The sequence below is a fragment of the Typopeltis vanoorti genome, chromosome 9 (assembly GCF_054136105.1).
Source record: "Typopeltis vanoorti isolate ZY-2024b chromosome 9, IOZ_Tvanoo_1.0, whole genome shotgun sequence".
In the NCBI taxonomy this organism is placed as follows: domain Eukaryota; kingdom Metazoa; phylum Arthropoda; class Arachnida; order Uropygi; family Thelyphonidae; genus Typopeltis; species Typopeltis vanoorti.
This window is the reverse complement of record NC_143557.1, coordinates 127,231,013-127,245,228: the sequence shown is the minus strand read 5'-3', so window position 1 is coordinate 127,245,228 and position 14,216 is coordinate 127,231,013. Positions and strand designations below refer to the sequence as shown.

At 36.0% G+C, this 14,216-nt stretch overlaps 1 protein-coding gene and 1 long non-coding RNA gene across 2 annotated transcripts in view; one reads left to right on the top strand and one right to left on the bottom strand.

Annotated features, from left to right (window-relative positions):
- Nucleotides 1–12,670, bottom strand: part of LOC150103519 (uncharacterized) — a 31,899-nt gene extending 19,229 nt beyond the window's left edge. Inside the window, exon 1 of the long non-coding RNA XR_016548856.1 lies at nt 12,535–12,670. This is a non-coding gene — a long non-coding RNA (uncharacterized LOC150103519). The remainder of the gene's footprint in view (nt 1–12,534) is intronic.
- On the top strand, nt 11,004–13,094 carry LOC150103518 (uncharacterized). Its single transcript, XM_090398318.1, has 3 exons — nt 11,004–11,072; nt 12,245–12,446; nt 12,893–13,094. Exons 1-2 carry the CDS (start codon nt 11,061–11,063, stop codon nt 12,422–12,424), a joined length of 192 nt encoding a protein of 63 aa, XP_090254444.1. The 5' UTR covers nt 11,004–11,060; the 3' UTR covers nt 12,425–12,446; nt 12,893–13,094.
- The last annotated feature ends 1,122 nt before the right edge of the window (nt 13,095–14,216 follow it).

The window sequence follows — 14,216 nt, the reverse complement described above, 5'->3', positions numbered from 1 at the left end:
AAGCTGCACGAGATTCACATTAAGGAATGTGATGCTCTTCCTTGTGAGCAAAATATTTATTACAGTTCGCACAGTTGGGAGTACGAGCGATGAAATCCCATTATCTCCCCGATGAACTTAAATCCGGTTATTACGTAATGGTACTTGATCATTTAACGGATAAAAAAAAAAACGAATTTATACATCATAAAAATAAAATCGGATTTTAGTTATTATCAAAAAATGAAAAATCCGACTAAACACGCATTTCAACAGTATTAGAAAATTAATAACTTAATTCTTATTAAATTTTCAATTAAAAATAGATATTTCCTTTTTAAATTTATTTAATTCAAATCTCTCTAAACATGCTAAAAGTTGGTTTAAAAATACACCAAATCATGTAAACGTAGCGGTGATTACATGATATATGATGTTGTCTGAATGTAGGATACACAATTCCTAAGGAAAAATTTAAAGACAGGTCTGAAACTACAGCAAACTTAGTGCATAATATTTTACAATGCATGTTTTATTAATGTAATTTATTTTATTTTTTCTAAAAAATATAAATGTAACTTATATTTTACTTAAAAATTTTTAATTTAATATTTAAATAGCCTAAAATATTTTTCGAATTTTAAAAAATATTAATTACACCTTTAAATTCTTTATACTATAGTAATATAGTAAGCAGTATACAGTAGGTTTGAATCAGATAAATTTAAAAAGGAAATATCTATTTTTAATTGAAAATTTAATAAGAATTAAGTTAATAAATATCTATTTCTATAAGATCATACTCACAGGATCATTTCTGTAGTATGGTTAGCGTTCATTTTTGTGAACTTTTTTCATAGGTGATTAGCAAAAATTGTTTAGCTAAGCGCAAATTGTAGTATATGTTAGCCCACTTATTATCGACAAAGCGTCTCATAGAGGCACTTGATAATGAACTACAGCAGCAGATACAGAATAAACCCCGGACTGGGGCAAGAATAACACTCTCGGTGTTGGGAATAGCGTAGCCCCCTCCCTCACCAGCCATGGATTTGCCGCGTACACGGACCGAATCGAGGTTGAAGCTGACCTACGACCTCGATGTTTGGCCAAAGCCCTCATCGAAAGCATCGGCGCTGACCAGATTTTTGGTTTTACTACCTTTGGTGGTGGCCGCTTCCAAGTAGCAGTAAGGAGTGAACAAACAAGAGACAAACTACTTGCAGGATTCGAGTGTCATGGAAAAATAATCGTTCCATTTTTGGTAGGGAGACCAAACTACTTAGAATCCCCAGATTCCCTTTAGAATATATTGAAACCGATGTAAAGATCATCCATGAAATATTCGGGAAATGGGGCGTTGTACAAAAGGTGGAAGTCCTAAATGACGCAGAAAACCCTAAATGGAAGTCGGGTGAAGTCCACATCTCCCTCGAGATGAAAACGCCCGTTCCCAACTTCATTATTATTGGATCCGCCAGAGTAATGATAAATTACCCTGGTGTAAAAAAACAATGTTTTAGATGTGGTGCTTTCACTCACCTTGGGGCGGACTGTCCTAGAGTGAAATGTAAAAACTGCCTCAAAGCAGGCCACAACCAAGAAAACTGTGAGTCAGCTTGCCTGAAATGTGGGGTCATTGACCACAAAGTGGACACATGCCCATCCAGAACCCTTGCTGAGAGGATGGGTGGTGCAATCACGCCAGCAACTCCACCAAGCAATGGAAATGACACAGCACAGGAAGCTTCTCCTCCTTTCGAGGCTGCTCCTGATATAACAGAAATCCATACCTCCACGTCTAAGAAAAACCGTAAGAGGAAAAAAAACTTCCACAAGCAGTAAAATCCAACAAGAAGAAACAGTCGTTATTGATATTGAAACCATCAATACCAATATAGATACTAATACAGATATAGATAGGGAAGAAGGAAGGATGGAGGTGAACACCAACACCTCCAAACGGCCATTAAGCCCACAGGAAGAGGAGTTGGTAACGCCCAAAACAGCAAAAGTATCTGAGACCGCCCACCCAGAAGTCTCTCACGCGAAAGCAGGGAGACTCTCAGCCATCTCATCAGAGGTATCCCAGGGATGGCGGAAAAATTCAAAGAAGCGATGAAAAAAATAGGAGAACCTGAACTCCTCCTCACAGGGGAACATGGATCTGACATCGTCAGCGCAAAATGGGGTGACATTTTCGTTGATGTCATCAGCAAAGTCACCCCTGAGCAGGTAGAGGTAGCCCAGTATTTAGACGAGGAGGCAGCTTCGGCGTTCTTCATAGCTCTCTGCAAACTAAACATGGCCAAGGGAAGTGAGGTGGCCAAAAGAATAATAACTGCCCACAACAAAAGATAGACACAGTAACCACCTTGTGGGGTTTCTGTACACAGCTTCACCGATTTCAGCTATCACAGGTGGGGGATGACCTGAGAACCCGAGCGGCGAAGGCTTACAGCGAGGCGGTGCAGTTCCTTGTGAGCTGCATCACTCGGGCCAGATCCTTCCTCCACCTCTAAGTTTAACTTTCAATTTTTGCTTTTCTGTGTACTTTTTTTTGTTTGTTTTGTTACATGTTTCCTTTTATGTAAAGTGAAAAATGAACGACCGTTTTATAAACGTCCCTGGGGGGCAAACAGCTAAAACAGGTCAACTGAGGCCTCTTTAACCTACTCTACCACTATGCACTCTATCTTTAATTCCTCTCCTACTATCTGCTGACTCTCAGCCTATCTTACTCTACAGGCCGATGATGAAGATTTGTTGAACTCACAAATTATTATTTCTATTTGGGAATTGGGATCAATCGACCGTGAGATGCTGTGATCGATTCATTCAATCCAATACCTTTGGAGGGTAATGGATGGCAATTCTTGTAGCCAATGAAGTTCTAACTGAGGGTCGGCTATTGCTGCTACCCTCCTGCCATGATCAGAGCTTTAATAGCTCAATAACACATTATCCCTACACTGTCCTCTACAGATAACGGGGAAGATGAAAAGCATTCTTGCTTCGCCCCTTTAAGCCAGTCCTTATAAGGTATTATATCTATCTCCATCTGGCATAATAACCTGCATATGATATACCTATTCCTCTTTCTCCCTATTATTCACTTAGTAAACAAATCAAAAAATTTATAAAACAGAGGGAATAGATATATTAAAATTAAAATTCTAAGCAATATTCACTGGGAATTTTTCCAGGTGTGATACGCCGATTTTAGATACAAATATGGAAATCCTATTCCGAAACATCAGGAATAGCTGGGGACAGCCGTTTTACTGGGATTTAGCATGGCGAATAGTCTACGGACAACTCCTTGTGAAACTGGTAAAGTCCCTCTATAGACCAAGTCTGTGCGACCCCTTCTGTGACGTCGGCCAGAGCGTTGAAACAGTGGGACACTTCTTCTACTTTTCTCTCCCCCCCCCGCCCAACGTGTCTGGCAAAGACTAAGTACAGTGTTGGGAATCCCGATGCTGACACTGGAGGAGGTCGTACAGCTGCAATTTCCCCCTCCGGTCAGAAAAATCCAAACATTCATAATTTTTCTGATCAACGTGATCAAGTATCACATCTGGAAAGTGCGGAAAAAGTCCCAGATACGGGACGAAAGGTAATCTACGCAAGGGTCCTAAGCGGGCTTTATTTCTATCTGCCAAAGTTTCTAGCCCAAGAAAGGCATCTCCTAGGAGATTACAAATTTGTAAACAAATGGTGCAAACCACCTATAATATGTTTCCTTATACAGAGGCAAATAAAACCCTGTCTCTTCCTATAAGGTAATCCACAGGTCTTACAGTTCAACAAACAGGAGGGGGTGTCGGCCTGAGAACCCGAGCTGCGAAGGCTTACGTCGTGGCAGTGCGGCTCCTCGAGCTGCATCACTCGGGCCAGGTTGTTCCCCCAAATCTCCGTTCTGAGGTTTCTTTTTTCCCTCTGTCCACCTTCAAAACAATGGATCCCTTTAATTCGGCACTAAGCTAATCAGTTAAGTTCCAAAATTCGATCCTATATAATTTAAGTTTAAAATGTTTTCAGTTTTTCCTCCTTGTAGGAACAGGAGACGTCTAGAAACACGTGGTTTAATTTAATTTAAGTCACGTTTTTTTTATAGAGAGCAATAGATGTTAGGAGATGACATCTTCAGACACCTGGTTAAATCTAGTTTAAGCTATGGGGTAAAGTAAAGTATGTTTAAAGTTTTTTTTTTTAGAACAGGTGAGAACAGATGACGTGTACGACCGTTTAGCCACAACCTCTTGGTTGCATAGCTAAACAGGTTGACTGAGGCCTTTTTACTCTTACTATCATACTCTACCTTTCGTTCTCTTCCCCTCTTACTACCTGCTGACCCTCAGCACTCTTTATACTCCAAAGGCCGATGATGAGAGAGATGATCTCCCATTCTTTCTTCCTAACATGGATTTCAGGCCAAGTGGCCTGTTCCGGTCTCATGCCATCTCTTTCTTGGTCTTCCGATTCTTCTTTTTCCACTTATTTTGTATCTGTATGTACAGGGTGTTCGGGATAAATTTGACATATTTATAATTAATTATATTTTTCCGTAAGTTACATGTATTAACACACACTTCTCTTCATTTAAAAGTTTGGACCCTTCTTCATTCATATACAAGATGTCAGAAAGGATGGATAGCTGGAACCCACCTGAATCATGGAAGAGAATAACTTGTATCATGATGATTCGTGCCCGCCATCAAAATAAGGATATTACGACTGCTGCCCAATGCTCCCTGAATACAGTAAAAACAATCAGGCATGAACTAGAGACTTGCAATGGTGACTACGAGGATGTAGCAAGAAGAAAGATCCCTAGCAGACGATTTGATTGCGTTCGTACAGCAGAATTCCTCGCAAATCTGCAGGAACAGGTGTTGAAGAACCCTGGCATTGGAATTCGGGCTTTGTTCGTGGAGTTGCTAACTGTAGTCAAGCCCTGGATAACAAGGGTAGCCAATGGTAGGCCGTATGTATGGCAGCAGGATTCGGCCCCTTGCCACACCTCTGGGAAAAGTCAAAAAATGTTGTCTGAAAATTTCTACGACTTCACCAGTCCAAATGTTTGGCCTCCAAACTCCCCAGACCTTAACCCCATGGATTATTTTGTATGGGGCGCAGTTGAAAAAGACACCAATCGCACTTCCAGTAATACAAAAGCCCAGTTAATGGATAAAATTAAAACAGTTTTTGCGGCCCTTCCCAGGGAGACTGTAGCATCAGCTTGTTCGAGGTTCCGAAGCAGAATTGAAGCTGTGATCGATGCTAATGGTGGTTATTTTGAGTAAATCTTGTTGATAGTATTGTAATTAACTCTGCCTGTAATGTTTTTTTGTCAATTCATTAAATTTAATAGATACAAAGAAGATTTTCTTTTTCCTTACGAAACTGTCAAATTTATCCCGAACACCCTGTATAATCTTTTTGGTAGTCTGCTGTTGTCCATTCGAAGTATCCCTCTTGGGGTTGTAATTAATTACCACAGCAAATGAATATGCAACTTTTTTCGGACCAATTTCATTGAAGCTGGCTATCTGTGATGCTTTAAAAAATTGTTCGACTTTTAATGGGACAACTTGCACGTCCAAAATTTGGAAAAAAAATTCCAAAATTTTTTTTCCAAAGAAATTTTGGAATTTTTTTGGAAATTTGCGATTACATGATATATGATGTTGTCTGAATGTAGCGATCCACAATTCCTAAGGAAAAATTTAAAGACAGGTCTGAAACTATAGCAACCCTTAACGGCATCTTAAGGAGTTAGGTTAGGTGATAATAACGGGGAGAAAACAGCAAGACAGAGTGCACAAGGAGATCCCTATAATAATAAATCAATGCCTATTTTATAGTGAATTTGAAGAGAATATTATTATTATTATTAGTAAAGAAACTTTTGTCTTTGATATTCCTATCAACATCTCTCTCTCTCTCTTTTTTCAATCTACGGAACAGATTGAAATATTAAATTCTTGATATGCGCCCTCAGGGAATGTACATGATGTCATAATAGTACTACATGAAAAGTTTACATCATTATTAATTTTCTATCGAGAATGTTTCTCCATATTAATATATTATCTGATTCCGACATTGTCAGATCTTATACTTTGATCTCGGATTCACTTCTTACTATCCATCCACCTACATCTTGGTTTTCCTGTTGGTCTTTTTCATACTGAAAGAAAAGAAGAAGAAAAAAAAAACTTGTTTTAATGACATTTTCTTTCTCATGCTGTTTAAGTAAACCACACCACCTGAGATTAGCTATACTCCCATATTCTTCGACTAACACTCAGATTCATTCTTAGTATATTCATTTTTAATATGATTCTGCATATTGATACCATCTGTTCACTCCCCCTAATCTTTCTCAGAACTCATGTCAGAGGTCCTTGGTCTGATCAGGTATTTTATTTCTATCCCAGCTCTCAGATAAGTTAAAAGTAGTTTGAACACAAGGTCTTGTATATTGCTAGTTTGGTGTTTTGGCTAATTTCTCTCTTATTCCACGTATATTTGTTCACCCGGTTACCCACCATACCAGGTTGGCTTATTCAGTTGCCTATTTCCATATTCAAGTTTCCACCGTCACTAAACATTGCACCGAAATAGTTGAAATGCGTTGTTCTATATGTTTTCCATTCAGGATGCAGTCGATGTTGTCAATGTTCCTGCTATTTTAATAGTTTTTGTCTTTTTATTGTTGATTTTCATACTAAATTTATTACAGCAGTTATCCGGTTTTCTTAGGGCATCCTGCGAACTTGAACTAGATTTATTTAGGGATTATAAAATCATCTGCACAAAAGTAATGAGACAAGTTGAATAACTCCAGTTTTTATATCAGGTTTAATCCCACTTTCCTTCCTTCATGCGATCCATGCAGATCAATGAAATAGAGATAGCGCACATCCTGCTCTCACATTAAACCACCTCCTTCAATCAGCTTTGATATATCAATTTTGATATCAGGCATTGTGCAATTTCCTTTATGATGTGATCCACATAAATGATGACGTGTACCTTTGACTCACATCTGATTTTACATCCAACCATTTTTGTACCTGCTAACCTACAACTTAATTACAGATTAGTGAGAATCTGATTAGAACAATTTGGCCCGAACTTAGCTTGTTCTTCTCCAAGTTTCATAATTTTCTTTGCACAATTTTTCTCAGTATTTATTCAGGTATGTTTGCATAAATATTACTTGGAATACTCAGGTGTTTTACTATTATTACAATATTATTTTTTTTTACAAGATTCGTTGAAGTATTTTATATTTTGGAAATATGGTTGAAAAAACAAACAGTTGGGCTCCTCTAAAATTAAGATCACGATAATAATAATACATATAAATTTTGTTTATTCATTATTTGTATAAGGTGGTCTACTATTTGCAAAAAAAAAAAAAAAAAAAAAAAAAAACACTTCCGTTCTTTGTTGAAATTATCTCGTGCCACTGCAAAACTTAAAACGTAAAGTTGCGCTGTATAATGACAAAATTTACCCTTTAGCAAAAAACATATCGTGAGAAACGATCTTTCAGGAACTCATAAAAACTGCCACCTAGTGACGCCAATACGGTAATTGCTCTAAAAATTACAGTAATATTGTCATTTCCCCTTTCATCAATTATAGCCAGAAGTAAAAAAAAGTGGTGCTTCCCAGCGAGAATTATTGCTTGACTGCATATTTTTCAGCATATTTTCAAGCGCCTGCTTTTTTTTTTTCTTTCTTTGATTCTGACATTTTTTTATAGAGTATCATTACAAATGGACTACAGAAGCTTTTTTTTCGGGGATACAATGAAGGTATTCCATTTTTTATAAGTCACAGAACAGTAGAAATATAAATTTTCTTTAACTGCGCTTATATAATAATTGTTCAAATACGTTTGGAGGTTAATTCAACAAGATAACTACTTTCATAAATATACTATTATACGCGGGTATTTTTTTAAATATGCACTCATGTTTATGTCAACACACCCAGTATATACAAACGACATTGAAAGATTCTTTAACTAAATATTTCGTTACTTACTACGATTTTTATGAGAAAGAAAAAAATTGCAACTAAAATATGTAAATGCATATTTGCCCAATCATAAAATTCGCAAGCCTTCTCTCATTATCGTGTATGAATCTTCAAGATCTTCGACCGTAAACTTAAGAGGACTTTATGTTTTTCTGTACAGTTGAAGTCGACCGATCTCGTTTTTTTTTCTTAATCCACAGAAGACTACTGGTCTTGAAGTCGTCCTTGGACCCACTTCTTAAACGATTACCCAGTCATCTTCGAATTTCAGATTTCTTGTCCCTAATTCAGATCCCACCGAGGCAACCCTCAAGCATATCTATGTCCCAAAGATTATTTCTAATCAATACTCTACCTTCAGGCTATCCATAGAGGATCCATTAACCATTTGCCTGACTTCTTTGTATATATTTCATCGGATATTGGATATATATATATATATATATTTTTTTTTTTATTTTTATTTTTTTTTTTCTCACATTTGACGTCCGTAGACGCCAAAGCCTCACCAGATTTTGGGAGTGAAGTCTTTTGCTAGAATAATTGGTAGGGTTGCAGATTCCCTTTCCACATAGAGTTTGTAGCACAATCACAAATATCCATACCCATGTCTGGATTCGAACCCACAGCCTCTTCGCTGGAGAGCGGACACGCAAATTACCCCAGCCAGGCCAGTTATATTGGATATTTGATCACTTTAAACAGGATGAAAAACTGTGGAGGTGAAAACTTGTTCACCTTCGCATGAAATCTATTAACTGACCTTCGGTTCACAAAAATGTCTTTTATTCCAAAGAAGTGTTCCTTACTTCAGTAAAAATTGAATCTAAGTCTTTTCCAACCAAAGGAATCAACTTGAAACAAACAGAAGCAACCAGCGTTTACCAACTAATGGAGGTTTCCTTATGTATAGTCAATCCGATTGTCCTAAGGAAGCTCTTCGATAGAAGTTGATTTTAGGAACAAAGCGCTAGTTAATAGGATGGTATTGATGGACAGTGAAACAATAAATTCAGAAACGGATGTTGTGTCTTCTAGACATTTTAGATACTTTTGACTCATGATTTCCCTAATTTCTACGTATGAAACATAACTTAAAAAAAAAAAAAAAGCTGTTACATCAGCTTTAGCTCTCTCAAAATGCAACGATTTATACCTGTTCATTATACTTCAGTTTTTAATCAAAATGCACCGTCTTCAAAACTAGTTCCATGAGACGTTGCATGTTTTTCTTGACTTTTCTGACTGACTACTAATCGGCTAGTTTTTTGGGTTTTTTTTTTTTTGTCTCATATAGTAATAATCCTTACTGCTGGTAGTTTTAGTGATTGAAGATTTCCTTTCATCCATTATGTAGTGATCATTCTGAGTTTTTTATTATTCTTTTCTTTTTCTTTTTGTAGACTAAGTACCGTAAAAGTTCTTTTAGTAGATGTTGTTGTTGGTTGCATTTTTTGTCTTATATTTCTCAGATTTCTAATGTCTTAGGCTTCTAATGTGATAATCAAAGGTGTTTACTTGTTCAGAAAAAAAAATGACAATTGGGACAGTTTTAGACAAGCAAAAACCTCAGGTCGAGTGGGCTACTTGTATATAGGGGCTAATTACTTCACATCAATTGCCTTTGTATCCATAGTGCTTATGGGATACTAAGGCAATTGACGTGAAGTCATTGGACTCTATTATATCATACAAGCAGACCAATCGTGAAGATATTTCACTCGCAAACTTTGCTTGGACAAAGGATTAAACGAGAAATATAATTTCTTGGCATCTTTAATTTAAGATATGATATTAATGCGATTTAACTGGAATCGAATGACAGGTGAAAAATGGTTATTGGTCAATATTCTTATCTTAGAATTCATTTTATATTCCATTGTGGCAAACAATTTTGCTCACTTTGTAAGAGGAATGAAACTGTCATATTTTGCTAATATTTTTATGGTTAGACGCGAGATCTGATTTACCAAGGTACTAAAGTATGACATTTATCAGAACTCCTATTTCATTTTAGAATCGCACTGCATTAATATTTAATAAATTGCATAAGCGAGTCTGAGTAGTTCAGTCAGTAATGCCCATCGACTGAAAAGATCCAAGTTCGAATCACTTCTGCAACATAAACATCTTTATTTGCAATTAAATAAATAATAAAACAGTAAAATATATTCACCGAAGTGCGCGATCATAAAATTGATAGGTAGGTTTAATTTCGTACTTAAATCTTAGGTTTTCATATTTTTCCAAAACACATTAGATGACTTAAACTACAATATCAGAATAAAATATACACGTATACAACTCTATGCAACCAATATAACTCTATAAGCTTTGTAAACGATATTTTGTAAGCATAAAGCCACTTATTCTTTTGTTAATTCTCAGATAGTATAGAGTTATGACATCATCCCAATTAGATTTACTCTAGACATTGTAATGTCTAGTGTATTCCCGTTGCAACCATAACCGGCTGTCTTGTAAATTCAAGGGCAATACTAAGATGATGAAATATCTCCCATTGATTGAGTAGTATAAGAAATACTTTTACGGATATCAGTTTTGTTTATTCGCCAAAACTTTCGTTGTACGTGGGTTGAGTATCTTGGTACCAAAAGTTGAACATTTCCTGGGCATTTTCGGGTGGGGCTCTTTGACTAAATAGAAGTAGGTCAATTGAGGGACAGCTCTATGCAGATTAAAGCCTTGACCTTCATTAAAAAAAACCCTTTGTCTTGCTTTACAACCGAAAGGATGCATTCATGTAGAATGGGAATTTTTATCCTTGAGAAGACACCATCTTCTGATTATCCTTGAAAAGACTGCGAAAATGAAAGAGACAATCAAGGTCAACCCACTGAAGAGAAATTAAAAATGCTACGTGGATTCGAACCATCCAATACCGATTGTCGTGGAAATATACTGGAATCATTTGTCTCAACCTTGACGATAAGTATATAAGGACCGAGAGGAATGGTGGAGGTACTGATAGATTCGCTATCAACTCACTTACTCTCATCATGAATAAGCTGGTAAGTTGAATTTCTTTTAGTCTTATAGAGCGCGACGAAAGGTATTTGTTAGTTCATAATCTTTGGAATACTTCTAAATTAACGTTTAAGTCTATATAATATCCTTTTAGTGATGTACCTATTTTGAAATTTCTGTCTTGTGGAAATAGCTCTTAAGTGTTATTTTGCGATGAATCTCTAATAATCGAGAGAGAGAAGGGATATGAAAGGACCATGTTAAAACCGGATTCAAAATTAATACTTTTCTATTAGAGTTTTCGATACATATGCAGGAAGAACATACGCTTAATCGTTGGGTTATGAAGTAGGATCTGAAAACGTCGACTTCCAGGTGAGATATTCAACAATAACGGTTATGAATGTTCTGTAGTCTGCAAATAGACATAAATTAACTCGTTTATGCAGCTTTATACCGGATTTACTCTGAGGTTTTCAAATCTTTAAAATGCTTAAACTGCTTCGAAATAGTTTGCGGGTTTGGTGAGGCATGCGTTTTGTTATTCCCATTATTATTACTATTTCGTAAATTTATATTTTTTTTATTGTCAAATGGACAACTAACCACAAGGGGGGAAACTATTATTTTAACGTTTACAAGAATTAAAACCATCAGGAACTTTTTCGATAAGCATGAGTATATACGAGCATTTATGCTGACTTTGCTAACGTAAAGAAGTTCTTAGATCAAGATGAGGGTGGCACATTCAAGATGTAGAGCTAAGCAGTTATTTGTTACTGATTAGAAACGGCCTGCTGTATGACGAAATAAAAGCGAAAAAATATTTAAGACAGGAGCGATGAGAAATTATTAATGAAAGAACATGTTAATGAAAAACTGATGAATATTAACATACATATTGAAAATGAAGTGATTTAATTTTTAATAATAAAACCAAAAAAGAAAAAAAGAAATAAACAATAATCCAGTCCTTGGACTCCCTGGAAGTGTCACGTAATAATAATAATAATCCATTTAAATTATTTCAGTTAACTTTCAGTGTCAAACAATTGCTTTGTCTTAAGCCGTAAATATAATTAATATAAAATATTCGTAGAAATGTTATATATAATATGAAGAGAATTACAGTATTTAATATTTTGCTGAAATAATACTACAAATTCCGATCTCTTTTTACTTGTGCATATCTTACAATTTTTTTATATTTTTGTAGTTCGTTATTTTGGTTTTAGCCTTCGTGGCCACCGCTAGCGCTGTCTATATGGGTGGCGTGAAGGATGCCGCTGGAAATTATTATGATTTCACTACTGGCCAAGTAGCTAGTGCCTCTACTGGCAAGGTTTACGGAGGTTGGGCCTGGAATCCAGCCTGGCCTGGCAGAATGTGGTGGTAAAAATAAAGGAAGGAGATATCAGGTCAGTCCAATAATAATACTAATATTACTACTAATAATAAATGTTTGCAAGTTCGATTCTAATTGGATAACTGACTCCATTTGCTTACCTTTATCGATGATCTGTGATGCCTTTGATATGTTATCAGATTTAGTCTTATCCCCTTTCAAATTAACTTACAATTATCACGTCGTAATGTATTAAGACTTGTTAGTTATTTATTACAAATAATATGCAGTAAAAACTTGCCGTTCATATGCAGCGAATTGTACGTAACGAACGTAAAGCAATCAAAACAATTAACCTCAAACCCAATATCTTTCATCTCCCTAGCGGACATTTCCAGATGTTAAATTGATAATTGTTTTCGATTTTTTAGTTGTACAAAATCAAAGTGGAAATTTAACTGATAATAAAAGAGAAACATTAAGATAGTGTTATTATATAAATATTTTGTTTATTTTCAGAAATACTGGACCTGTTGGGAAATACGATGCAACTCAGCTTTTCTATTCTTTTCTCTACTCTTTCCTAGGAAAGGTTTTTTAAACAGAAAGAAATCAGATAAAAGATATTGTGACAACAATTCTTTTAAATATTATTTTCGAAATTGAAAATTTTATAGGATTGTAAATACAATTTCTGTAAAATAAAACCTTTATTTTCTTCATAAAATAATGACTTTATTGTTATTAATTTGTAAATCCACACGATTTAGGTGCTAAAAAAAACTAGATATACAGAGGTTCAAAAGTTAAGTTACCATTTTTAACAAATACTGCTCTAGAGACGAAACGCGATTTTTTTCATGCCTCCAATAAGCAAGTTGGTGGTCTCACGCTGTTTATAGGAAATGATGTAAACATAATAGCACTCACTGTTTTTATCGAAACACTTGTGAAAACTGAGCACATTATTCTACTTTTATTTATTTATTTTGTTTGTGTATTACAGAAAAATAAACAATAACTTCAGTATAATTGAACTCAAGTTTATTTACATAGTGGATTAATATTAACAGATACTTAACAATCACCAGGTTTGGAGGAAAAAATTAATAAATAAACAAAAAGTTACACAGGGATATTACTGGCCGCAACCATTTAAAAGTGGCACCATTGCCTGCGTTTTTAGCAAATCACTCTAATATCTTTGACTGTTGTAGAAGTTGGCATAATTGGGTTGTCTTTCATGATAAGGATATCTGTTAGGTCGGTTATCGTGATAGCGGTAGTAGTTGTATGCAAAGGGAGTAGGGGGTGGAGATGGTAAGGACTGCAACTGTGGCTGTAGTGGTGGATGCGGTGGTGGTGGTGGTTGATGGTTAAAATTATAAGGGGTACGATAGTCGGGATAGGGAAATTGTCCTGTCCCAATATTACTACTACTACTACCACCACCACCACTGTTACTGTTCGATTTTGAAGCCAATACTGTATCGCAGTCATCTCCTTGTCGGCAACTGTACCCATAGCCGTGACCATACTTGTCCTTTCTGTAGCCTGGCCCATAGCGAATAGAAGGTTGGTCCATTAGATTATAAGGATACTGATTAGGAAAGGACTCATCTCGATACCGACCATAGTAGTAAGAGGAAGGATAGTTATCGTAAGGACGAACTATATTGTTTAGATCTGGAGGAGGATTTCTAGAACTAGATTCAAAGGAGCTGGTGATGAGAGAGTTACCATGAAAACTTCGAACCAGTGGACTTCTGCTAGATGGCCATTTGGACTGTGATGTTGTGGTCTTTTCTGTTGTATCTGTGACTGCGGCAACAACCATCGACAT